Below are 26826 nucleotides of genomic sequence, written 5' to 3' on the forward strand. Positions count from 1 at the left end.
TCACAATTTTTGGTGCGCCCTACAGTTCAAACGGCTTAAAGTATATTATAATACTAGCTGTGCCCCGCGGTTTCTCACGCGTTAAAAAGAAACAGGGGCACAGCTAGTTCTAAAATATAAGTAGCCTATGTTACTCCTTATTACATCAGCTACCTGCCAATAAAAGTCCCGTCAAAATCGGTCCAGCCATTTCAGAGATGAGCCAGAACAAACAGACAGACAGACAGACAAAAATTGTAAAAAATGTTATTTTGGTGTATGTACCGTATGTATATTCATATGCATGCAGTAAAAAGCGGTTATTTCAATATTAAAAACAGACACTCCAATTTTATTTATATGTATAGATGAGGTATCGATAGATTCGTCATAATCGTGTGAGAGACATGGGTATTTATATACCCTCGGAAGTTTTTGTTCTCAAATTGATTTACACATATTTTATTCAAAAGTTCCCACGAAAAACAAAATCAAATATTTAAGATTTCCGCCAAAAATATTTCTATAAAATCGTACTAACAAAAGTTTTATTAAAAAAATCATTACCATCGCAAAAAAAATCAAAATTACATATATCTTAAATTAATTAACATTTGAACAATACAAATGGCCTTCGCAATAAGCGCATATGGTCATTACAAATAACTATAATTAGCCAAATGTTTATGTACATATGTAAAAATGTTGTAAGTACATATTTTGTAGCGTGCGACCTTGAATGTATGAGCGAAGTGGCTTAAGTTAAGATTTTAATTTTCAATTTAAGTCTTTTTTTTAAATAAAATCCTCGTGTCACAGTGTTAGTTACCGTACTCCTCCGAAACGGCTTTACCGATTTTCAACAAATTTTATATGCATATTCAGTAGGTCTGGGAATCGGCTACTGTCTATTTTTTATACACCTAAGTGATAAGGGTTGTACACCCTTAACATTTTTTTTTATTTATAAGGCAACACAGTGTTTGTCGGGTCAGCTGGTAATATTAGAATAAGATATGAGCAGTCCATATGATGGTAAGAGGCTACTGCTACACTTATGAATATCTGTAATCAACGTAATCAACCATACAAGATTCTAATCCTACCAGAGTTCGGCCACAGATGCGCCGCTACCCCTGAGAAGTAAGCTGGAATGCCTCGGAAAAGTATGTCTCCTTTGCGACACTCTTAACACTGCCGGAGTTGTTGAAAGTTGAAAATAAATGGGTATCGCCATACAATAACCCGCTATTACGCAACGTTTTTCGCTTTATTTATTGAACCGTAATAGGTAGACAGTTCAAATTTTCAAAATATATTAACATTAGTGGCTCCTATAATAAAATATACTAAAAATAAATAAAATATAAAAACGTTGGTGGTACGAACCCTCCGTGTGAGAGTTCGACTTGCACTTGCCAATTAATTTCCTAATGTCATTATCGTATTAAGTACATCTAAGTTAGAATAACAACAACCTTGACAATCAGTTTTTGTATAAGTATATAAATGCATGTTACTGTTAAGCGTTTCCCACAAATAAATTAAAATGAAAAGGAGTTTATTTGTTGATTTTTTGTGTGTTCAAAATACATCGTCTGCACTTGACGTCATTAGGTTTTTGTAAATTGTTTTAATAAAATTATCCAAAACAGCGGGTTTTTTTTATACTTTTTCTAACCATTATTAAACCCCTTCATATGGGTATCCTCCCAAAATGATATTTAGGTTCAAGTATTTCACACTAGACAAGGCAGACTTTACATACCAATGATAATTTATCACCTTTATACCTACTATCAAATAATGTTAAAATAAGCTTCAGGTTTCCTCACAATGCTTGAGACAAAAATAATTTAAAATTAGCTTCGAAACATCAGATGCATTTCTGAGATTTGAAACTCAGACCCGAAGAATTTGTTATAAGCTACATAATTATATTTCGACAATTTAAAAATCAAAAGTTAAAGTTAATTGCCAAAATATATTATCTTTTACTTGCACCATTTTTCCATTAGGTACACCTACACCTAATTACATAATACGCGGCCACGTAATCACATTTTATACTATTGTTCTATTCATTATAAAATTCGAATTAGAATGACAAAAAACATGACGTCTGCTTTTTGTACAAAAGTATGTTACAGACAAAATCAGTATAAAATACTTTTATCTCATTTTTTTTATAATATGGGAGTAGCAGACGAGCATGCAGTCCACCTGATGGATACTTCCGGCTATGGACATCTGTAATCAACCCCAGATAGAATTAGATTCCTACCTGAGATCAGATGCGTTGCTATCTTTGAGGATTAAGTTGAAACGGCTCAAGTATGTCTTCCTTACCACAACCTTCAAAATAAAACAACCCTTAACACTGCTATTATTAGGGTGAAAATAGGAGTGGTGGTGCCTCCAGAGTCCAACCATAAAAAGTTATACCATCTTTAAATCAACTGGTAGTATAATTTCTGTGATAATAACTATTAAAATAATTAAATTGTTCATGTGTTGAACCTATCCTTTTTTATTTTATTTTCCAACCTAATCTAACCCATCCTACACCTTTTCATACTGTGTAGACCATAGCATAAAAGTGATTTTCACTGAAATTCTAGTGGTTAAACGTAGTTTGGATTCAAAGCGTTAGTTAACACAACTTTTAACCACTTTGCAATAAAAAATACTAACATTTAACTTATTATTTTCAGACAAGTCTACTTTGTCATATTAACTTTTGACAGCAACATAAAATATAAATAATAATATACTTCTAACTATGTACATCTATTAAATGTTTCCCACAATTATTTATATGGCAACAAGGTAATTTCTCAAATGTTTTTCTGTCTGTTCAGCGGTAATAATATTTTGCTAATTCTACTAAATGCTAATTTACTGTATGTTTAATTAGGATTATTACGAGATTATCTTTTTTTACCGAAACCGATCTATTTTAATAATGATTATTACGAGATTATGTTTTTTTGCCAAAATCCGTCTTTTTTTATTGAACAGTAATAGTTAAAAAAATAATCAATTAAATTTCGTAATACCAATTTTTCATTTATTTTTTTATTTTTAGTATTTGCTGTTATAGCGGCCATCACTATACATACTCCGTAAAATTTTAAGTGTCTATCTATTCCGATTCAGGAGATAGAGCCTTGTTACAGACGGACAGACAAACAGGCAGCGGAGACTTAGTTAGGTTCCATTTTTATCGCTTGAGTAAGGAACTCTAAAATTGATTTTGGTACAGAACCATCCGTAAGCAATTTCGACTCGCACATGATTATTTTACTTATTTTTGGCTTCCTACAATTAATTAAAACGGCTATTATTTTGAAACATACAGACCCTTCAATTATTTTATTATACATCATAATCATCATCATCAACCCATTACTGTCCCACTTCTGGGCACGGGTCTCCTCTCAGAATGAGAAGGATTAGGCCATAGTCCACCGCGCTGGTCAAGTGCGGATTGGTAGACTTTACATACCTTTGAGATTTTTTATAAATCTCTCAGGTCTGCCGGTTTCCTCACAATGTTTTCCTTCACCATTTAGCAAGTGATAATTAATTTCTAATAAGCACATAACTTTGAAAAATCAGAGGTGCGTGCCTGGGATTTGAACCTCTGACCCCTCGATCGAGAAGTCGAGTTTCTTAACCACTAGGCTATCACTGATTATTATTATACATATCATATATAAACTAATATAATATAATCAGATATTTATTCTAGCCTTACTACGACCTAGACATTACGTTTAATAATACAACGGCATTGAATTATTGAATGACGATCAGAACTAGTTTTAATGCTGCTATTTCATCTTGAATAGTCCGTATAATTATTAATTAAGGTCACTGGTTCTCAACCTGTTGGTCCAACAGAAAAAGCTTCGCAAAGTTTCGTACGACTACGTGGTGGAGCGGTCGCCATACTGGACTCACATAGTGGGTTCCGGTTTCGATCCCCGGCCAAATAGATAACCAAATAATTTTGGTATTGATTTCGGGTCTGGGTGTTTGTGTTCGTCTTTCTGTGTGTCACTAGAATTATTTCTGAATGGAGAATGCCATGGAAACACACAAAACGAATGCATTTAATTCTTGACTACAATCTTTTTAAGGGTCCGTACCTAAAGGGTGAAAACAAAACCCTATTTCTAAACCTCCCCTGTCTGTCCGTTTGTCTGTCTGCCACAACATTATATCTACCTCGTGAACCGTAATAAACAAAAACTTGATTTTTACATAGTGTGTACTGTAACAACAAATATTTAAAAAAGAAAATAGAAAATAGGGGTAGTACGCGACTTCGACTCGCACTTGACCAATTATTTTATTTTTCTGTTTATCCAGGGATCGAACCCGGATCCTTTGCGTGTCAGACCGGTATGGTCAGATTCAGGTCGTCGTTCTAGATTACAATCCTTATGAAACCAGTTACGCCCATCATTTTAGATTACAACCTGTATTAATACGATTTATACTTATCACCTTTGCCAGGACCTGTTCTTACTAATTGCAGTTGATAACATTGAAACTATATAAACATCTATACAAACGAAGGTAAGACTAATAATTACTAACGGATGTTAGCATAAATATATGTCATAGTTTCTCAAACTCGTTTCGTCTATTTCCTAGTTTGAGAGTCAGTTATTTTGTAGCGTTGCCCAAAGTGTTCAAAATCCACATTAAATAAGTCAATATTGAACAGGAATAAAAACGTAATAACATATGTATTGCAGTAAAGTATGTAGATGACAGGATTATTTGTGGTTCGATTACTTAGGCACCACCGTCACACCTATTTCTGTTATAACAGTATTGTAACGCTGCCGTGTTCTGGTTTGAAGGGCGTGGTAAGGGAGACATATGTAAGTACTTATCCGAGGAGTTACAACTAGCTCGGTACCAGGTGCACTGCTACCCCTAAAACCTAACTTGAAACGCCTCGGATAAGTTTGTCTCCCTTACCACACTTCAAACCAGAACACAGCAGCGCTTAACACTGCTGTTATAACAGAAATAGTTGTGGCGGTGGTGCCGCCAGAGTCGCACCACAGACTGTTCTACCAACTTCAAGTAACGAAGAGGGTTAAAAGTCAAAAGAATTCTGAACACAAATAACCTTTTTAATTACTTCATTAAAAAAGCAATTTGTATCGAAAATATAAAATACTCGTATTATATGATACATTAATTTATGGTAGGTACCATTGAATTATTATATTATAATAATCTTCTAATTGCTATAATCCAACATCTTTAGATCATTAGTTTTTATCTCGCATATAAAAACTATATATTTGTTAATAATATTATTACAAAAAATATATGTTTTTTCAACTAAACGTATAAAAACTTGATCAAGTGTGAGCCGATTTTTTACATGGAGGGTACCATCAAAATCTTTATATATATATTTCTTATGTGCGTGTGTATATCACTGAACTCCTCCTAAACGACTGGACTGATTTTGATGAAATTTGTTGTGTGTGTTCAAGGGGACTTGAGAATGGTTTAGATTCACAATTTAGTCCATGGGAAAAGGGTTTTTTTAATTAATTTTTAATTCGTAAGACTCCGCTACTATCGCAGTTTCAAATATTTTATCTATTTTTCAAACCCGTAAGTGATAAGGGTTGTTCACTTTTAACATTTTTTTTATTTATATGGCAACACAACGTTTGCCGGGTCAGCTAGTTTTCATAAGTTTTTTTTTTAGTATTTGTTATTATAGCAGCCATAGAACTTCAATAAAGTATTATGGTTAAATAGATAAAGCGAAAAACGTCGAAAAATAGCAGTTTCTTTTATGGCGACCTTCATGTATTTTCAACCTTTTTTACTTTCAGTATCAGCGTATCAATTGTAGCGGCAATCGTTTTACTTACTCTGTACAAATTTCAAGTGTCTATCTATTACCGTTCAGGAGATAGAGCCCTGTGACAGACGGACAGACAGCGTAGGCTTAGTAATAAACGCTTTTAAACGCTTTCTACACTCACAGCCCCACACTAGGATTCCCTGTATCGTGGGTGCTATGGACACACACAGAGACAAATACACAAACACCCAGACCCGTTTCGTGTTTACCCTTTGGGCATGGAACCCTAAAAATATATGGTTTTTACAACTAAATATATAAAAAAACTTGACTGTCAGTGAAAAGAATATCTTGTTTATGTTTTTTGATTTATTTTAGGATCAGGAAAGGTTAATACGGGAAAAAATATACCTAATTTTATAATTTTAATTCAAAATACCCATCCGCGTGACCTATCGGTGACCGGTATGACATGCAGAGATCCGGGTTTGGTACCCAGGCAAAGAGTTTGCAAAGTAAACGAAATAATTTAGTTTAGGATCAGAAACTAACTTTAGTACGCGAAAAATATATAATTATTGTTTGTTTAATACGCAGAATTCTAGGTTAAATCCCCAGGAAAATACTTCGAAAATATGACGAGAAAATTGGATATTTGTAAGGTACAAATATCCAATTTTCTCGTCATATTTTGGTAAGGTAGAACCAGTACGAACCGGGTGGAATCATTGCCACCTATTTCTAGCGTGACGCAGTACTGCGTTTCGGTGGTAGGGTGTTGATGACTTCCATATGTGGCGACCTCAATCCTGAGGAGTGACGACACATCTGTGATCGGCTTCAGGTAGAACGCTTTAACGCTTTCTACATAGATCTGTGCTCACAGCCCCACACTAGGATTCCCTGTATCGTGGGTGGACACACACAGACACAAATACACGAACACCCAGACCCAGACCAAGAAACAGAAATCTAAGTACATTTAGAAATTTGTCTGGCCGGGGATCGAACGCGGGGCCCTCTGCTCAGACCGGCATGGTGACCGCTCCGCCACGCGGGTCGTCAACCCCGTTCCCGTTCTATATGACGTTGGTTACACGTCCATAGCAGTGACTTACCATCACCACCAGGTGGATGGTAGGTATTGGTATTGGTAGGGATTGAAGGTGGTAGAACCCTTTGTGGTTCAACTCTGGCGGCACCACCGCCACACCTATTTCTACCTAATAACAGCAGTGTTATGCGCTGCTGTGCTCCGGTTTGAAGGGTGTGGTAAGGGAGACAGACTTTTCCGAGGCGTTCCAGCTTTGTCCTCAGGGGTAGCGGCGCATCAGTGGCCAACCTCAGGTAGGAATATCTAATCCTATCTAGGGTTGATTACAGATGTCCATGGGCGGCAGTAGCCACTTACCATCAGGTGGACTGCATGCTCGTTGGCTACTTTCCATAAAAAAATCTTTAGGTGTATTCAGGACACAGGGAACCCTAGTGTTTGTAATCCTTAAATGATAAAGTGGAAGAATTAATTCATCATCATCAAGCCATTACTGTCCCACTGCTGGGCACGGGTCTCCTCTCAGAATGAGAAGGATTAGGCCATAGTCCACCGCGCTGGACAAGTGCGTATTGGTAGACTTCACACACGTTTGAGGACTTTATATTTTTCAGAACTCTTAGGCGTGTAGGATTCCTAACGTTATAGTAATTGATGATTAATTTCTAATACAAACATAATTTTGAAAAAAATATAAACAGCCGAATACGCAACCTCATTCCTTTTGGAAGTTGGTTAAAGTCTGAATTGGTTAAAAAGCGTGCTTGGGATTCGAACGTCGGACCCTCCGATTGAGTTTCAACTACTAGGCTATCACTACCTTGAAAATATTGATTTATTTATATATTTACTAGCTGATCCCGCAAACGTTGTGTTGCCATATAAATAAAAAATGTTAAGGGTGAACAACCCTTATCACGTATGGGTATGAAAAATAGATAGTAGCCGATTCTCAGACCTACTGAACATGCATATAAAATTTACGGTACGGTAAATTTATGTACGGTAACTAACATTGTGACACGAGAATTTTAAATATAGGTAAGATTTATTTATAAAGACTTGAATACGAGTAAAATCACGGTCAAACACAGTATAATATTTGAATAATTAATTTTATAGAGCTCCATAAATACATACATTTTTGCAAGGATATCAACAAAATATAATAAAATTATACCATTAAGACGACCGAACTTTTTTTATTTAACAAAAAATATTAGCACAAAACAAAATGGTTTAATTAGGATTGTCTCTTTTATACTTTTGCGCTGAAATTATAATTTTTAAAATTATTTAAGGTAAATTGAAGATAGAAACAAAATAATTATGTGGTTCGACTCCGGCGGCACCCCCGCCACACCTATTTCTGCCTCATAACAGCAGTGTTGAGTGCTGCTGTGTTCTAGTTTGAAGGGTGTGGTAAAACAGACATACTTTTCTGAGGTATTCCAGCTTATTTCTCAGGGCTAGCTACGTATCTGTCGCCGACCTCAGGTAGGATTCTTATCTTATCGGGGGTTGTTTGCAAATGTCTAAAGGCGATACTCATCACTTTTATTTGCTAATTCAATATTACAAAAAAGAGAGCCTTACCCTTTAGTTTGTCATTTATGATTACTTCCCAAAAATGTTATCCTTATACGTGACGCTATCCAATGGTGGAATAATACAGGATGCGTTTTTTTTACAAAATAAACTGGTTTATTTCCTGGCTAGGGGAAAAGATTTAAAAAAATCGAATAGTGTTTTAGTTTTTATCAAATTTGGCCTCGTAACTCCTTTAAGCATTTTTAGCTATTCCTTATAGTTTCTGATTTGGCCCTGAAGGCCCATTTGAAAAATTCACCCTATATATTTCCACTTTTCCGAGGCGTTCCAGCTTAGTCCTCAGGGGTAGCGGCACATCTGTGGCCGACCTCAGGTAGGAATATCTATCCTATCTGGGGTTGATTACAGATGTCCATGGGCGGCAGGAGCCACTTACCATCAGGTGGACTGCATGCTCGTCTGCTACTCCTATATTATAAAAAAAAAAAAAAAAAACTTGTATGTGACAACCCTAGTATACGGTCATATAGCATATCATCCGCATCCGTGTAGTATATGATTTTATTTTACAACACTGTTGCTTAATATAAAGAATATACCTGCTTTAGTATAATACAAAAACTTTATATTGCGTTTCTTAGAAACTTAAACTCGTTTTATATTTTTGCACAGTATTTTTACCTCAAAATATTGTGCAAAATATAAAGGAATTTTTACCTTAAAATGCTGTGCAAAAATATAAATGTACTGGTGCCCGCGGCTTCGCCCGCATTTTAAAGAAGTAATATGACATAGTTTCCGATTCTACAACTACTTACGAATTAAAATTAATTAAAAAAACCTTTTCCCGCGGACTAAATTGTGAATCTAAACCATTCTCAAGTCCCATTGAACACACACAACAAATTTCATCAAAATCAGTCCAGTCGTTTAGGAGGAGTTCAGTGACATACACACGCAAATAAGAATTATATATATATATATATATATAAAGATATAATAGGTACCTTCAGATAAAATTGGAGTTCTACCCGAAGTCAGCCACAACCTAGGCGCGATCGCACCATAAGACTTGGGGTCACAAGGGAAATTTGGATAAATTACGAGTAGACCACTTTTTTCTAATGCGTATTAAATTTATATTTTACATTTTTATTTTACAATAAAGTCCGGCATAACATCTTCTCTGCTACCCCCACGGCAGAGAGGAATCAAAGCAGGTTTTCCCCACGAAAAAAAAAACGTCAGACTTGACAGTTTTGGGGATCTCATGATCCCTGTGTTGCCTCTGAGAACTAAACTGGAACGCCTCGGAAATGTATGTCTAGCAGCTTAACACTGCTGTTATAACAGAAAAAGGTGTGACGGTGACGCCTACAGAGTCGAATCACGAAGGTTCATACCACTTTAATTTTTCTCTCTATTTTACTTATTCCAAAATTAAATACCAACTAAAGACACGACTAATTTAGTCCGCATACCAAAAGCACAGATAACAAACGAATTACCACACAGATAATAAACAAACGACTACTAATTAGTCATTGAATTTGAATTAGTTACGTCATACAGTGTGTATCACATTACTAAGTAAATACATTACTTATCCGAGGCGTTCCAGCTTAGTCCTCAGGGATAGCGGCGCATCTGTGGCCGACCTCAGGTAGGAATATCTAATTATATCTGGGTTTCATTACAAATGTCTATCGGCGGCAGTAGGCTTACCGTCAGGTGGACTGCATGCTCGTCTGCTACTTCTATATTATAAAAAAATAACCGATAGTCATGAAATTTTCTACCCATGTTATTAGGAGATCAGAAAAAAAAACAAACTCGAGAAAAGTACCATTTCCGAGGGATAGATAAAAAGAAAAACCTTTGACCGCGAGCGAAGTCGAGGGTAAAAGCTAGTAATGGTATTTTTGTTATAATATAGTAGTAGCAGACGAGCATGCAGTCCACCTGATGGTAAGTGACTACTGCCGCCCATGGACATCTGTAATCAACCCCAAATAAGATCCGCCACACATGCGACACTACCCCCGAGAACTAAGTTGGAATGCCTCGGAAAAGTATGTCTCCCTTAGAAGGGTGTGGCCTTCAAGCCAGAACACAGCAGCGCTTAACACTGCTGTTATAACAGAAATAGGCGTTGCGGTGGTGCCGCCAGAGTCGAACCACAAAGGGTTCTACCACCTTCAAAATCCTTATAATGAAAGATGGTAAAACCCAGATCCGTATCCTCAGTATTTATATCTCTTTGCTACATACTTGTATGTGTTTTAATAATATAGACTAATTAATATTCTATTAAGATCAGGTTTAGCAAGAGTGACGCACGACGTAACGGATTTTTTAGTCTGTTACGATAGCATAGGTCATATTCCATACATTTACATACTTGTATTCCAACTAAATATTTAGATTAACACCATATCGATTATCTATATATACAAAATTGAATTTTTGTCTGATGTTCTACATAGAATCGTAAACTATGCGTTTGATCATGTGATAATCTTTAGCAAAGTTGTGCGAGCCCACGAAGGTTTCTGAGTTGGTACGACCAATTTTCCACAGATGGCGCCACTGTCATTTCAATGAAGGCACAAATTTTCAGATAATAGTTGAATCTCTGCGTAGCTACTCCTGAGTACTAGGTTGAAAAATCTTAAATAATTTTATGTCTCCCTTATGGCACCGTATGTAACATAACTTGAAATATATATCTACAAACTAGCTGACCCGGCAAACGTTGTGTTGCCATATAAATAAAAAAAATATTAGGAGTGAACAACCTATCACTTAGGGGGATGAAAAATAGATGTTGGCCGATTCTCATAGATACCGGATAAGCACGAAAAATTTCATCAAAATCGGTCAAGCCGTTTCGGAGGAGTATGGCAACGAAAACTGTGACACGAGAATTTTATATATTAGATGATGATTTTGTGTGACGTGTGTAATGTCATTGATATCCAGTTAACAAGTATATGCAAAATATATTGAATCAGTATGATAATCAACTAATTTGATTAAAACATGTGATTTTTGATGAGAAAATCAAGCTTGATTTTTATCAATAAAGGTCGTATTATAATACTTTTTTAGAGTTCCGTATTTAATGGGTAAACACGGAACCCTATTACTAAGCCTCCGCTGTCCGTCTGTCACAGGGCTCTATCTCCTGTAGCACTACCATGAGTTTACAAAAGTATTACTCGCTAGCGACTGCGTAAAATAAAGGTATGAAAAATTGTACAGCGCCTCTGGTGGTTACTCGTAGAACTAAATTCCGTAGTGTGAGCCACACGTAACGTAAAAACCTATCGAAATCAAATCGCTAGCGAATGTCATTATGATCTATTGCCATACAAATTCGGTCCCATGAGTCATTAATTTGACAGACGTTGTCAAGAAATACCGTAACGATAGTAGTTATGTTATTCACTAGCAAAATGACAATAGTTTTCTATTTACAATTTCTATAGTGGCGTTTCTATGCCAACTCATGGTAGTGCTACTGAACCTTAATAGATAGACACTATTGTAGTAACTAATATAATAACATATACTAAAAAATATATATTTTCTCACATTTTGGTTGTATGGAACCCTCCGTGTGCGTTCCACTTGCACTTGGGCAATTATTGCAAAAATGAAGTCGCAAACATGCAGTCCTCCTGATGGTAAGTCATCCGGCTGACCACAGGTGCGTCACCACTGCTCAGGACGATAATGGTAGCCTTATGTACAAGTTTGTAGAATCATAATTTTATGACGTCACAAGAAATGAGAAATAAGGTAAGTTGAAGTAACTTTGACGCTCAGGGAGCCTACCACCATCTTTTAATAACCATCATAGTTCAGGAAAGTTTTATTTCCCCCTTAAAACAGTAAAATATTCCGTCATACACAGTTGAACAAACTTAAACCCTTATTAATTTTTCGCTTATCCATTGTATAAAAGCAACTAAAATTGTCATATTTTGCTTAAAAAGTTAAATTTCCTACAAAAAGTAAAAGTATGATTAAAATAATATTGTTTAAGAGATGATAGTAACCCCCCTGGTAACATTGTATAAGTCAAATTGGAAAAACTGTTCAAATTAGGCTACAATTTTAATTATACCTTACCTTCCCGATATTACCTGAACTTACGTTATTAATAAGCAAGGTTGAAGGTGGTAGAACCCTTTGTGGTTCGACTCCGGCGGCACCACCGCCACACCTATTTCTACCTAATAACAGCAGTGTTAGGCGCTGCTGTGTTCCGGTTTGAAGGGTGTGGTAAGGGAGACAGACTTTTCCGAGGCGTTCCAGCTTAGTGCTCAGGGGTAGCGGCGCATCTGTGGCCGACCTCAGGTAGGAATATCTAATCCTATCTGGGGCTGATTACACATGTCCATGGGCGGCAGTAGCCACTTACCATCAGGTGGACTGTGTACCCGTCTGCTACTCCTATATTATAAAAAAGCAAAAAACTTTCAAACTGCTAATTAAGAACTTAAAGAGATTACAATTAAAGCACCGGTTTTAAATGTAATTCCACTAAGATTCCGTTAAATTATTTTCTTATCGATTAGCATTTAAAGTCATTCATTCATTCATCAACAGTCATTACAGATTAGATTTTTTTCACTACATAAAAAGGTTTTTTATCTATCTTTTTGTTTGTACAAATTGAACAAGTTAGCAAACGTCAAAGTAATATAGACTTTACACACATTCACAAAAGCAGTGATAGCCTAGTGGTTAAGAAACTCGGCCTCTCGATCGAGGACTCCGATGTTCAAATCCCAGTCACGTACCTCTGATTCTTCAAAGTTATGTGCGTATTACAAATTAATTATCACTTGCTAAACGGTGAAGGAAAACATCGTGAGGAAGCGTGCATACCTGAGAAACCATAAAAAAAAGTTTTCAATGGTATGTGAAATCAAGAAATAAGACTTGGCTAGCGCAGTGAACTATGGCCTAAACCTTCTCATTCTGAGAGGAGACCCGTGCCCAGCAGTGGGACATTAATGGGACGATAACGCACATTCAAACACAAAAATTCCATCACATTCCCTAAAAAACTCATGTTAAATCATACAATAGGACACCACACAACAACAGTAATGACCGAAACTTACCTAAGAATGTCAATACATAACAAACAAGCAAAACAAACTTACACCACTTCACGAGGAACGCGCTCGTCAGCTTCGCGCACAGTTTGTCGCGACCCTGCATTCTGTCTTTTGCTAACGACGATTAAAAACAAATCCTTCACAGATACACTACACTTCACCGACTTCACTCCACAGCGACACTGCACTCACGTACACATTTATTTGAATTAATTTATTGTTAACGAAACGTGTCCACGTGTGCGCGGGGCGACGGTCGCGCTTCGACTGATTCGATCATCCGTTGACTTTTCCTTCGTTGTACCTGTAAAGAAAAAAACTATTTAAATAATTAAGAATGTCAAGTACGTAATTTGCGAGTGTGTGTGGTTCCGTATTAAGTGTGTTTTTTAAACAAGTGGAAACTATTTGGAAGTAGCTGACGAGAATGGTAATGACACTTCATGGTCAGTGGCTACTGCTGCCTACACGGACATATATTCTGTAATCAATCTCAGATTAGATTTGATTCCTACCTGAGATCGGTCATAGATGCCCCGCTATCCATGTACATAACTGGACAAATGAAAAGTTCTAGATGTGCGTATCTGAAGACTCAGGCGTTTTAGTTTCCTCACGATTTGTTTTATCCATAATAATAACAAATAATAATTAATATTTAATACGCAAAAACCTTTTAGAAATCAAAGATGCGTGCCTGAGAATTGGATCTCCTATTCCCCCATCGAGAGGCTGTGTTTCAACTACTACAACCATCAATGCTTACTGCTGTCCATGGACATCTCTTATCAATCCCAGATAGGATTAGAGTCTTACGTGAGATACAAAGACGAAAATTTTCTTAATAACTAAGTTGGTATGCTACTAAGAGGGTTACTTCGCCTATACACTTCAAATCAGAACAACATTGATACAATACTGTTATAAAGCAGAAATAAGTGTGACGGCGGTGCCATGTTATGGAATCACGAGTAGTGCTATCATTTTCCTAATTGGCTTACGAATTAATCTCCTAACGATTCGTTAATTGAATACTTTGTTAAATATCGGTCATAGTGTTTAGTAATACAAGAATTTAGATTATATATAATTAAATTAAATTTAAATGGCTGTGTATAATTCAGAGTCTTATTTCAATTCTAAGAATAAATGTTGTTTGCCATACTTTCACATGAGGCAACCGTCCTAATCCTCAGGAGTGTCAACGCATGTGATCGGCTTCATGTAGAATCTATATGGTAGGTTCTATATGGAGTTGGTTACAAATACCAATGGGCAACAGTGACGACTTTTTAATAATACTGAAGCAAACAAGCAGTGCATGCAACTTGATGTGAAGTGGCTACTGCTGCCCATGGATATCTGTAATCAACCCCAGATAGGATTAGATATATCTATCTGATCGGCCACATATGCGTCGCTACCCCTGAGGAATAAGCTAGAATGCCTCGGAAAAGTATGTCTCCCTTACCAGACCTTTAAAACAAGACCATAGCAGCGTTACACTGCTGTTGTTAGGTAGAAATTGGTATGTCCGTGGTGCCGTCAGAGTCGAACCATTAAGGATTTTACTACCTTGGTGTTAGAATCTATATGGATTTGGTTACAGATGTTAACAGGTACTACTATGCCTTTTAAATACTTTAATGTTATCTACACTAATATTATAAAGAGGAACTTTGTTTTTTTGTTTGGTTGTAATGAATAAGCTCAAAAACTACTGGACCGATTTTAAAAATTCTTTCACTATTCGAAAGCTACATTATCCACGAGTAACATAGGCTATATTTTAATAGATTTTGAGGCGGTAAAATGTTTGCCGGGTCAGCTAGTAAAAAATATATCGAGGGTTCATCCACCCCATCCACGGAACCCTTCACCTCAAACAATGATTATCATGCGTGTACCGAAGATCATGGCTACCGTGGTACTCAGTCCACGCTTAACCTTAAGGAGTGGTTTGACGGTGAACGAGTAAAACTAGGAAATATACCACTTGAAACTAATTATTACCTATTAGTGTTATTGCCAATAATATATGGGCAACTATTTCGTTTAAGGTCCTGACAATTGCATTTATTTAAACGCTTCTGTGTTTATTTTTACCACGCTTTCATTAGCTTAACGGAATTTTGAACTCGATTTTTACCCACTTTGAACGGTCCGATTAATTAAAAAAATTAAACAATTATCAAGAACCGATGACAATACGGCATTTAAATAATTTTATCCCATTCTCATCAGGATCGTCAGGGATCGTCAGGAATCAGGATTAACGACTTTCCTTGTGCGAATTTAGCTTGGATTTTAGTTTTTAAACTATATTATTTTGTAAACTTCAAGTAATTAATAAACTTCGAGTAAAGCAGTGATAGCCTAGTTACGGTACAAATATATAAATTCTTATATAGTTGAAATCGCCTCTCGATTGATCCCTCAGATCCCAGATACCTCTGATTTTTCAGTTATGTGCGTGCGTGAAGGAAAACATTGTGAGGAAAACTGTATACATACCTAAGAGATTAATTAAAAAAAAATCTCAAAGATATTTGAAGTCTACTAATACGCACTTGTCCAGCGCGGTGGACTATGGCCTAATCCTTCTCATTCTGAGAGACCTGTGCCCAGCAGTGGGACAGTATCGAGTTGACGACGACTGCCCTACTGGTGAGAACTGTCTCCTCTAATAAGAATGGCTTTATGGCTTAAGTTGTAGTCATAATAATGACCAAATTTCTAGAATTCTCTACAGGTTTCCCCACAAAACCTTCATCTTTAAACCTTATGAATATTTTCAAGTATTTTTTAATTATTTGCTTAACAAATATATATTAAGCCTCCAACATAAAACATGATTACTACAAGTCACTTGTTTTCGGTAATTTCGACCTCAAACCATAAAAATTAAACGCTTCGACATTTTGACCAATTTCAACGTAATTAACTGTTAATAATTGGTCATTTCTTCCGTAATGACCACAACTTCCTGTAGGAAGTAGGAAAAGTTACTTAAAAACACTGATTTTAAATTTTAACAAGAATTTATTTTACGACCTCATATGAACTTATTGAAGGCTCTTTTTGTTTCGAAAGTGCAAGGATTTTCGATACTAAGAGTCATCTCAAAATTTACGACTTGCCCCGTTAGCGGAGAGACCACACTGGTTTGATACACACAGAGTTCTGGGTTCATTCCCGGGCCAGACAGACATCTAAATTACACATTTAGATTTCTGTTTTGTGTGTGGGTGTTTATGTATTCTTCCGTGGCACCCACAGCACAGAGATTCCCTATAATGGAGCTGTGAGTATAGAAAAACAAACAAAGATTTTGAAGGTGGTAGAACCCTTAGTGGTTCGACTCTGGCGGCACCACCGCCACATCTATTTTTCCTTAATAACAGCAGTATTAAGGGCTGCTGTGTTCTGGTTTGAACGTTGTGGTAAGGGAGACATACTTTTCCGAAGCATTCCAGCTCAGTCCTCAGGGTTAGCGACGCATCTGTAACCGACCTCAGTTAAGCATCTAACCTTATCTAGAGTTGATTATAGATGTCATGGGCGGCAGTAGCCACTTCTCATCAGGTGGATGGCATGCTCGTCTGTTACTTTTGTATCATAAAAAAAAACACAGTAAATATGAACTAAGCTAACTAAGTAGTCCTCTGGGGTAGCGGCGCATCTGAGACCAACCTTAGTTAGGAATCTAATCTTATGTACGGTTGATCACAGGTGTATACGGCAGTAGCCACTTACCATCAGGTGGACTGCATGCTCGTTGACTACATCCATATTATAAAAACCCAATACAGCATAGCATACATACAGACAGACAATTCTAAAATAGTTCTAACATCTTGAAAACCTGTCAACATATTTGCATAGATAGATATAGATCCTTACTAATATTATAAATCCGAAAGTAACTCTGTCTGTCTGTCTGTTTCTCACTTCTTCACGCCTAAACCACTGAACCGATTTTAATGAAATTTTGTACAAAGATAGTCTGAGACCCGAGAAAGGACATAGGATAGTTTTTATACCGAAAATCCCACGGGAACTAGGGATGGCGATCTAAGATAGATTAATCGGAGAATCGATCTTTTGGACCAATTTTCGCCAGATGGCGCCACTGTCAATGAAGGTACGAATTTTCAGTTTCATGCACGTTAGTATGTCATATTACTTTCTTTTAAACGCAGGCGAAGCCGCGGGCAAAAACTAGTACATAATATAATCATGCTAAAACCTAATATTTTTCTTTTCTTAAGGCTTCAGAGGTATTTCTGAACCGGTCCGGGCAGTAGAACAGGTTCGAAAACCTACAGCATTGGAATTACGCGTGTTACAAACTCACATACATACCTACATAATATATGATAGAATCTAATATATAAAATTCTCGTGTCACAGTTTTCGTTGCCATACTCCTCCGAAACGGCTTGACCGATTTTGATGAAATCTATGAGAATCGGCCAACATCTATTTTTCATCCCCCTAAGTGATAAGGGTTGTTCACCCTTAACATTTTTTTGCCGGGTCAGCTAGTTTACATATTAAATTCCAGTATTCCAGATGAATTCAAGGATATTTTTACGAAAAGTATAATCTACTTTTTTATAATATAGCAGAAGAGCATGTAGTCCACCTGATGGTAACTAATATCTACCGTCCATGGATATCTGTATTCAACCCCAGTTAGAGATTCGTATGTGAGGTCGGCCACAGATGCGCCGTTTCCTCTTAGAACTAAGCTGGAATGCCTCGGAAAAATGTCTCTCTGTGTGGCGGTGGTGTCACCGGACTCGAACCACAAAGGGTTCTTCCACCACCTTCAAAACAAGTGTTGAAAATCAACAATATGTTGACATGGGGCTCTTAAAGAGGGGTGCAAAAAGAGGTCTCTTTCAAAGGCGATGCTGGCAACTCGTATGGTGTTGCAAATGTCCATAGGCGACGGTGACTGCATTCATCAGGTAGCACGTCTGCTTTATTAGAGGTGAGGCGTATATACTGGAACAGGTGCAGGGACTAGGTATTTCACAGGTCTAGGTCGGACCTAGTCCAACTTTTAATATGTACCACGAACCATAAATAAAGAGCCTTTATGGGACTAGGTGGAACAGGTTTCTGGATCACGTATTTTTAAATACTAGGAACAGGCATACCTAGTCCCAAATTTACCTAGTACAACCCATCTCTATGCTTTATCGTTAGGCATAATATAAATAAAAAATGACCAAGTGCAAGTCGAACTCGAACACGGAGTGTTCCATAATATTTTTATATTTCTTTTATTTTCTTTGTTATTATTACTAGGAGCCACTGAAATGAAATGAAGTAAATATTTTGTTTAAATATGAACTGTCTAACTATACGGTTACGAACTATGAACGGTTACTATACGAACCGTTCAATAGATAAAGCGGAAAACGTCGAGAAATAGCGGTTTCGTGTATGGCGACCCTATTTATTTTCAACATTTTTTTTATTTTTAGTATTCATTGTTATAGCGGCCATCTTTATACATACTCTGTAAAAAATCTAAGTGTCTATCTATTACGGTTCAGGAGATAGAGCCCTGTGATTGACAGCGGAGGCTTAGTAATAGGGTTCCGTTTTTACCCTTTGGGTACGGAACCTTAAAAAAAAATGTGAGCCGTCACGGGACGCCTGGCAGATGTGAAACATCGACATTATTTTGTAAAAGTAATATGCAGAAAAGAACATATTGTGATAGGAACTAAATATGTCATAATGATAAAATAAAATATTACGATCGCAGTCGATTGCGCATGGCGACGCGACGCCACACCGTACACACTACTGCATATAGACTCGCCACGGCATGCGTCGCCACGCCAGAAATCGGTTTTACGTGCGGCTATAGATGTTTCACATAAAAATTATATGTTGATATGCAGATATGTATTACATTACATTTCATTACATTACGACGATATCTGGGTAACCCGGACAGGCCCGGTTGGGGAATAATAACCGGTTAGTTTACATAACACTGTGACCAAAGTTAAAGTCGGTAAGTTGACGCAAATACCTGTTTGAGCTTTTGGTTGTGTAGAACCCTTTGTTTAGCTACAGAGTGCCCGACACATCTGTTTCTGCCCATTGATAAGTAAAATAGAGAGACACTTCACCGCCTTGACAGTGAATAAAGCAACAAAAGGATGATTTTATCATTTATTTTCTGAATTCTTGACAGATAAAAAAAAATATCAAATAAAATTTACGTATAAATAACGAATACTACGTAATTTACGTAATAAATAAATATTTGAAACATTTTAGGGACATCTTAGAACGGAGACATGGAAACACTTACTTAGGCAACAATTTCAATTCTCAAAACTGGTTACACTGTCTTGTTCGGAGTGACGAATCTATGTATTTTACACATCTAAGTTTCTGCCTTATAACAGCAGTGTAGCGCTGCTAAGTTCTGATTTGAAGGTTAAGGGAGGTATGCAAGGCGTTTCCACTTATTCCTGAGGGTTAGCAATGAAAGGGCAAACTTCGGGTAAGATTGAAATATTATCTGGGGTTGATTACTGATGTCTATTGGTGAGATTGGAACCCATGACTACAATGTAAAACAGCATTTTTTTTTTCATAATATAGGAGTAGCAGACGAGCATGCAGTCCACCTGATGGTAAGTGACTACTGCCGCCCATGGACATCTGTAATCAATCCCAGACAGGATTAGATATTCCTGTCTGAGGTCGGCCACAGATGCGCCGCTACCCCTGAGGACTAAGCTGGAACGCCTCGGAAAAGTATGTCTCTCTTACCACACCCTTCAAACCGGAACACAGCAGCGCTTAACACTACTGTTATTAGGTAGAAATAGGCGTGGCGGTGGTGCCGCCGGAGTCGAACCACAAAGGGTTCTACCACCTTCAAAATTGTTCAATGGTTCAATGCATGGTTCAATGTTCTTAATTTGAGGCAAAATTATGGGCAAACAGCCCAGTAGTGGGACATAAATATCATACCTACCTATTTATTATTTAAACCGTAAACTCACTCGGAACTTCCCTTAAGTAAGTACATACTTATAAATTTCAAAATCTTTTTTATAATGAATCATCACTTTTTCCAAACTTTCTTTAAAACATTTACGTAATCGCCATAATTAATTATAATACTGTCTAATGACCTTTAGGCTGACCGCACACTGGGTACAATAACTTTAAAAACTGCTGCAGCGATTAAACTTCCGTTAGTAATAATCAATCTAAAGTTTTGTCAAACTTATAATATGAAAATTTCCAATATGAAGGAACTTCTCGACAGAAGAAACTTATTTTTTAGGGATCCGTACCCAAAGGGTAAAAAAGGACCATTGTTCAACCTCTGTTGTTTTTTTTTTTTTTTTTTTTTAATCTTACTATAGGCTTGCGTTTGGCTGCAACGTTACCTCATGTTAAGTGAGATGCAGCCTCGGATAAAACACGCTTGCCTAGAAGTAGCCTATTCACCCTTGTCTTGAACAATCCCAGGTCGTATGTATCGGAAAACAACGAAGGCGGGAGTTGTCCGGCTGTCACAGGGCTCTATCTCCAGAACCGTAATAGATAGACACTTGAAAATTTTACAGATTATGTATACAGGTGGCCGCTATAACGACAAATACAAAAATTTAAAATCTTGATAATAAATTGAGGTCGCTATACAAGGAACCGCTATTTTTCGGCGTTTTTCGCTTTATATATTAAACCGTAATAGATAGACAGTCCAAATTCTCACAATGCATTTACTTCTAAGACTGCTATGATATGAAATACTAAAGGTAAAAATAAATGAAAATTTCGTACTACGGAATCCACCGTGTGGATTCTACTCGTACTTGGTCAATTACTCAAATATTAACAGTATCTGTATCCTTAGTATGAGTTTTAATGTTTGTACAAAAATTACTAATTTTGTATTTGTTTACGTATTTCCTATACATTTCCAAACAGCGCCCCTTGCGGACTATATCAGTACTGATTGGAAATGTATGGGAAATACGTAAACAAATACAAAAACAGACATTTTTGTAAAAACGTAAAAACTCATACTAAGGGTACAGAAATATGTCATGAACTATATATTCATGACTGTAATACACTACCTTTTACTTTTTACTTATTTATTTTAAATCTAAGCACACGAGCTAAGTTTTAGAAAACGCAATTATTTTGAAATTATTACAACTCGAGTTTAATTTGTTACTCGAATAACTTATGCTTTCTAGCAAGCAAATATGAACCTATAGTACATAATAATAAAGTTGATTATGTCTCAACGTATATAACATTTAGGTTGGTGAGTGGTCTTGCTTTCACGAATTATGTAAGAATATGTAAGAATACGTATTCGTAGTTTTAAATAAGGTTGTGTGTTTTAATTGTAATATGTTATACAAACAAAAGTAATTGTAATTATAATAATAACTGTGGTTACACATTAAATATTACAGTACTAATAAGGTACTACTAAAACTACTATATAATCTTCTTATATATAAAATTCTCGTGTCACAATGTTAGTTACCGTACTCCTCCGAAACGGCTTTACCGATTTTCACCAAATTTTATTTGCATATTCACTAGGTCTGAGAATCGGCTACTATCTATTTTTCATACCCCTAAGTGGTAAGGGTTTGTTCACCCTTAACATTTTTTTATTTATATAGCAACACAACGTTTGCCGGGTCAGCTAGTAAGATAATAAAATGCAGATATGGCCTAGTGGTTAAGAAAAAGTACTGATGTCAAGAGGTTAAGAAACGCGGCCTCTTGATCGAGGGGTCCCAGGTTCAATCCCAGGCATGCTCAGATTTTTAAAAGTTATTTGTCTATTAGAAATTAATTATCAATTGCTTAAACGCTGCAAGAAAAGTTCATGAAGAAACCTGCATTCAACCACCATTTCGCACTTGGACAACGCGGTGGAATACAGCCTAATCCTTCTGATTCTGAGAGGAGACCCGTGCCCAGCAGTGGCAGTAATGAGTTGATGATGATAATGATGATGAATAAGGTCCAGTTCTTTAACAAATAAAGATGTTTTATTTGTATTTCTATACGACTTCGTTCGCGATTCAGAATATAACGTGAACTGTATAACGCCATCTATCAAGCTCACGGAGTACACCGGTAACCTGAAATTCTTCGTGACCGTCAGAATGGCCGGTCACTACCTATATTTTACATCGAAATAATTACTAAAAGTTGCTACCTAGTTGCTACTAGTTGCTACTAATTGCTACCTTCGATTAAAAAAAGATAAACTACTTTTTAAGGTGACCGGCCATTCTGACATCAGGATGGCCGGTCACCTATCCAGTGAGAAGAAACTGCGCAAATGAATAGAGTTTTTTTGTAATCAATACTTGCTACCAAATTGCTACCTTCATATGCATCGTATTGGACTACATAGCTTTTAAGGTAAGGTAGCAATTAGTAGCAACTAATAGCAACTAGCAGCAACTAGGTAGCAAGTATTAGTTATTATTTCGATGTAAAATATGGGTAGTGACCGGCCATTCTGACGGTCACAATTCTCCGCTCCGCATACACGTCATGCTATGTTAGAAAAACAAAAGATTAGATCTTACTATGGTAAAATATGTACTTTCTTAAGACATTGTCGTACCTTTTGAAAATTGTCTCCCCTTCCCCAAAAAGAATCGCCCGGTGTCAAATCAAAAGAACAGTAAAATATTACAAGTGATATACGAGACAAAAAGTTTGAGTACCTCTGTCTTAAATCAAAATAAATTTGTCAAACACTCAATATTTAGGTACCGTACTATACCTACGAGTTTGAACCCACGACCCTTGAATCATCAACGTGACTAAAACCACACAAAGGAACGCCAATGAACTTAGCAAATATGACAAACATACATATCGTGTTATCCTGTAACAGTAATTAAAATATTTAACTTGTATGTTTGTGTGTACATATGATTAAAATTCGTAGAAAACGCGGGTAATACAGCGATAGCCTATTGGTTAGAAATTCGGTCTCTCAATTTGGGGTCCGAGGTTTGATACCCCGACCGAATAAGTATAAATATCTCACCGCCTTGTATTTTAAGGAAGCCATTAAATGACTTAAACGGCTGATAATTCTGTCCGCCGTTTAAGTCATGGTGTAATTTACGCGAAACAATGCCGACATGCGCAGTTAAGTGGTGCAACAAACGAAATCGAAGAAAAAGTGCGAAGAAATATCGTTTCATTCGTAAACGATCTAAAAGCTACATTTGTTTAATATTTTTTATCACGAAAGTAGCTGACAGTGACAATATCAATTGTCAAAAGGTTACATCTTCTTGTTAGGAGTGAGTAATCTTTACTTATCTATGACCCCGACCCGCAACTCTGATTTTGACTGGGAAGGGTAATTTTTTGTGCATATATATGAATACGTACTGTTGTACAGTCTAAAACTATTTGACAGATAATCTAAATATATATAACTAAAAGGTGACTGACTGACATAGTGATCTATCAACGCACAGCCCAAACCACTGGACGGATCGGGCTGAAATTTGGCATGCAGGTAGATGTTATGACGTAGGCATCAGCTAAGAAAGGATTTCGATCAATTCTACCCCCAAGGGGATAAAATAGGGGATGACAATATTGCTTCGGAACGCGAGCGAAGCCGCGGGCAAAAGCTCGTTGATACATAAAACACAGAGATCGAATGAAACAAAAAAACTTTTAAATACAACATAAGCATCTTAAAAGGTTAATTATAATTCAAGGAAAAGGAAAAAATAATATAAGGCAAGAAGCTACCTAATTCAGGAAGTTGGTAGAACCCTCTGTGGTTCGTCTCCGGCGGCACCACCGCACACGGCACACCTATTTCTGTTATAACAGCAGTGTTAAGCGCTGATGTGTTCTAGTTAGAAGGGAGACATACCTTTCCGAGGCGTTCCAGCTTAGTCCTCAGGGGTAGCGGCGCATTTGTGGCCGACCTCAGGTAGGTATATCTAATCCTATCTGGGGTTGACTACAGATGTCCATGGGCGGCAGTAGCCACTTACCATCAGGTGGACTGCATGTCCGTCTGCTGCTCCTATGTTATATATAAAAAAATATATGTATATAGAATAACCAACCACATCGTATTCAGGTCAACAGCATAATAATATCCGTTATCGAAACTTTCGTACATTGCAACAATGTTTCGGAAGTTGAGATCCTTACCGGAAGATGGCTCACGACGCGATTGCCAACACGTTGCCACATTCCTTCCTTTTGTGGCAAGGTGATGTGTGGAAATCATCGATCGAATATCGTCAGTAAATAACTGACGATGATCGAGGTATCCAATGTTTTGTGCGGCTAAAATCGAAATTTAACCCCATTTGGGTACCATTGTGGATCGGCACCACCGCCACACCTATTTCTACCTAATAATAGCAGTGTTAAGCGCTGCTGTGTTATTTTTTGAAGGGAGACGTACTCTTCCGAGGCATTCCAGATGAGTACTCAGAGAGAGAGCGGCGCATCTGTGGCCGATATCCGGTAGGAATATCTAATCCTATCTGGGGTTGATTACTGATGTCCATGGGCCGCTTACTCTGTCTCTTGTCTGCTACTCCTATATTATATAAAAAAGTCGAATAATTCTTTCACACAAGACAAGACAAGACACAAGACAAGTTCTAATCGCCAATAGAAAGAACCATTCATCCGATTTTAATGACTTTAGTGTCATGTCGTGTTACCTATTAGTGTCCCATCGCTGGACAAGGGTCTCTTCAAATGATAAGGATATAGTCTAGTACGTTGGCCAAATGCGAATTGGTAACGTCACACACCTTTGAAATCTTTATTTTACCTTTGAGAACTCTTAGATGTGTAGATTTACTGACGATGTTTTCATTCACCGTTATAGCAAATATATTAAAATTTTAATTAAATTTGAAAAATCAGCTTAGGATTCGAACCTCGAACGCCCAATTCAGAAGCCTTTCAACACTTAGGCTATCACTTTGCAAGTATATAACTTACGTATCACATTTGTAGGTAGGTATATAACTGTTGTCCCTGTAGTACCGGGACCAGAAAAGGGCTACGGAATCCCCTGTCCGTCGTAAAAGGCGACTAAAAGGGGCTTCCAGGGTTGCGGACGGCAAGAGTGGGAGCTCACCGTCCAGCAAGCGACCCCGGGAAGGACAGCGGTTTGTGTGGTCGTATATCGCTGTAATCACCAGGGGATGTGAGAGGAGCGTAAATTGCTCCCCCCAGGGCAGAGCCCGATAGCAGGGCATCGCGTTAGGAGGACTCCGGTTGTGTTCCGTTGGAGATCCCGGATCCTTAGTAACGCCGAGGACGGCCACCGGGGGGGTTTTAGTGCGGTAAAAATCCCACATAACTCTGTGTCGCTCCCACGGCACCGGGTATCTTTTGAAAGTTTTCCCCCTCGTAAAAAAAAAAACAAAAAAAAAGGTATATAACTTTAGAATACGGCAGTCAATTCATAGGCAGGCTTAACGTTTATTGCTTATAGATACGCACAAACGTACATAATTATATATATGTATATATATATACAAAGTGCGGTATATCACGTCCGTACGTTGCCGGTCGACGAACGCCGCATAACAAGAACACGCTAATAAACTGTGTAGTCAGGTGGAACGGTGGTTTTACAATGGGTTCCGTAGAATACTTTTTTATGTAAATAAGTAATCTAGGTTAAAAATAAGTTTGTGGTCTCCTTTACAAATATTTTTGTAAACTGCTAGATTTTAAGGGTAGAATACCAACCTATTCTTAGCTTACTTCTAAGGTGAAAGGGTGTAGAGAACTAGAGACGTAAAGGAGTTAATACAATCATTTTCTTTTGAAATACTAATACGGTGGTAGAACCCTTCGTGATAAGACTTTCAAAGGTTTTTGTGACTAATAACGGCATTTACCGCTGCTCTTTTCTAATTTGAAGGTTCTGGACACATACTTGTCGGAGGCGTTTGAACTTAGTCGTCAGGTAGCAATGTACTCGTGTCCTACCTCAGGAAGACTCTTATTTGATGACAGATGTCACGCGGCAGTAGCCACTTACCTTGAGGTGGACAGCATACTCTTTTACTGTTCCTTCTACATAAAGTTTTGTATTTATTTGTCTTTACACAAACCCAATTAACCAGAGTTATCACAGTCCAGAATTGCGACAGAAAAATATTAATGATTCATAACAAATTTCGCGAGGTTCCAACTATTCT

General features: G+C 37.2%; 1 protein-coding gene across 2 annotated transcripts in view; it reads right to left on the minus strand.

Annotated features, from left to right (window-relative positions):
- emp (epithelial membrane protein) overlaps positions 1–26826 on the minus strand; it is a 113019-nt gene that overhangs the window by 65243 nt on the left and 20950 nt on the right. The window contains exon 2 of one of the 2 annotated variants that reach the window (XM_073092376.1): positions 13616–13874. In XM_073092376.1, coding sequence (XP_072948477.1) covers positions 13616–13673 — 58 coding nt within the window. In that variant the 5' untranslated portion in view covers positions 13674–13874. Of the gene's footprint in view, positions 1–13615; positions 13890–26826 lie in introns of both variants that reach the window. The other variant, XM_073092377.1, reaches the window with a different exon arrangement.

The sequence above is a fragment of the Epargyreus clarus genome, unplaced genomic scaffold (assembly GCF_041222505.1).
Source record: "Epargyreus clarus isolate Ecla_fem2 unplaced genomic scaffold, WU_Ecla_fem_2.2 ptg000036l, whole genome shotgun sequence".
NCBI lineage: Eukaryota > Metazoa > Arthropoda > Insecta > Lepidoptera > Hesperiidae > Epargyreus > Epargyreus clarus.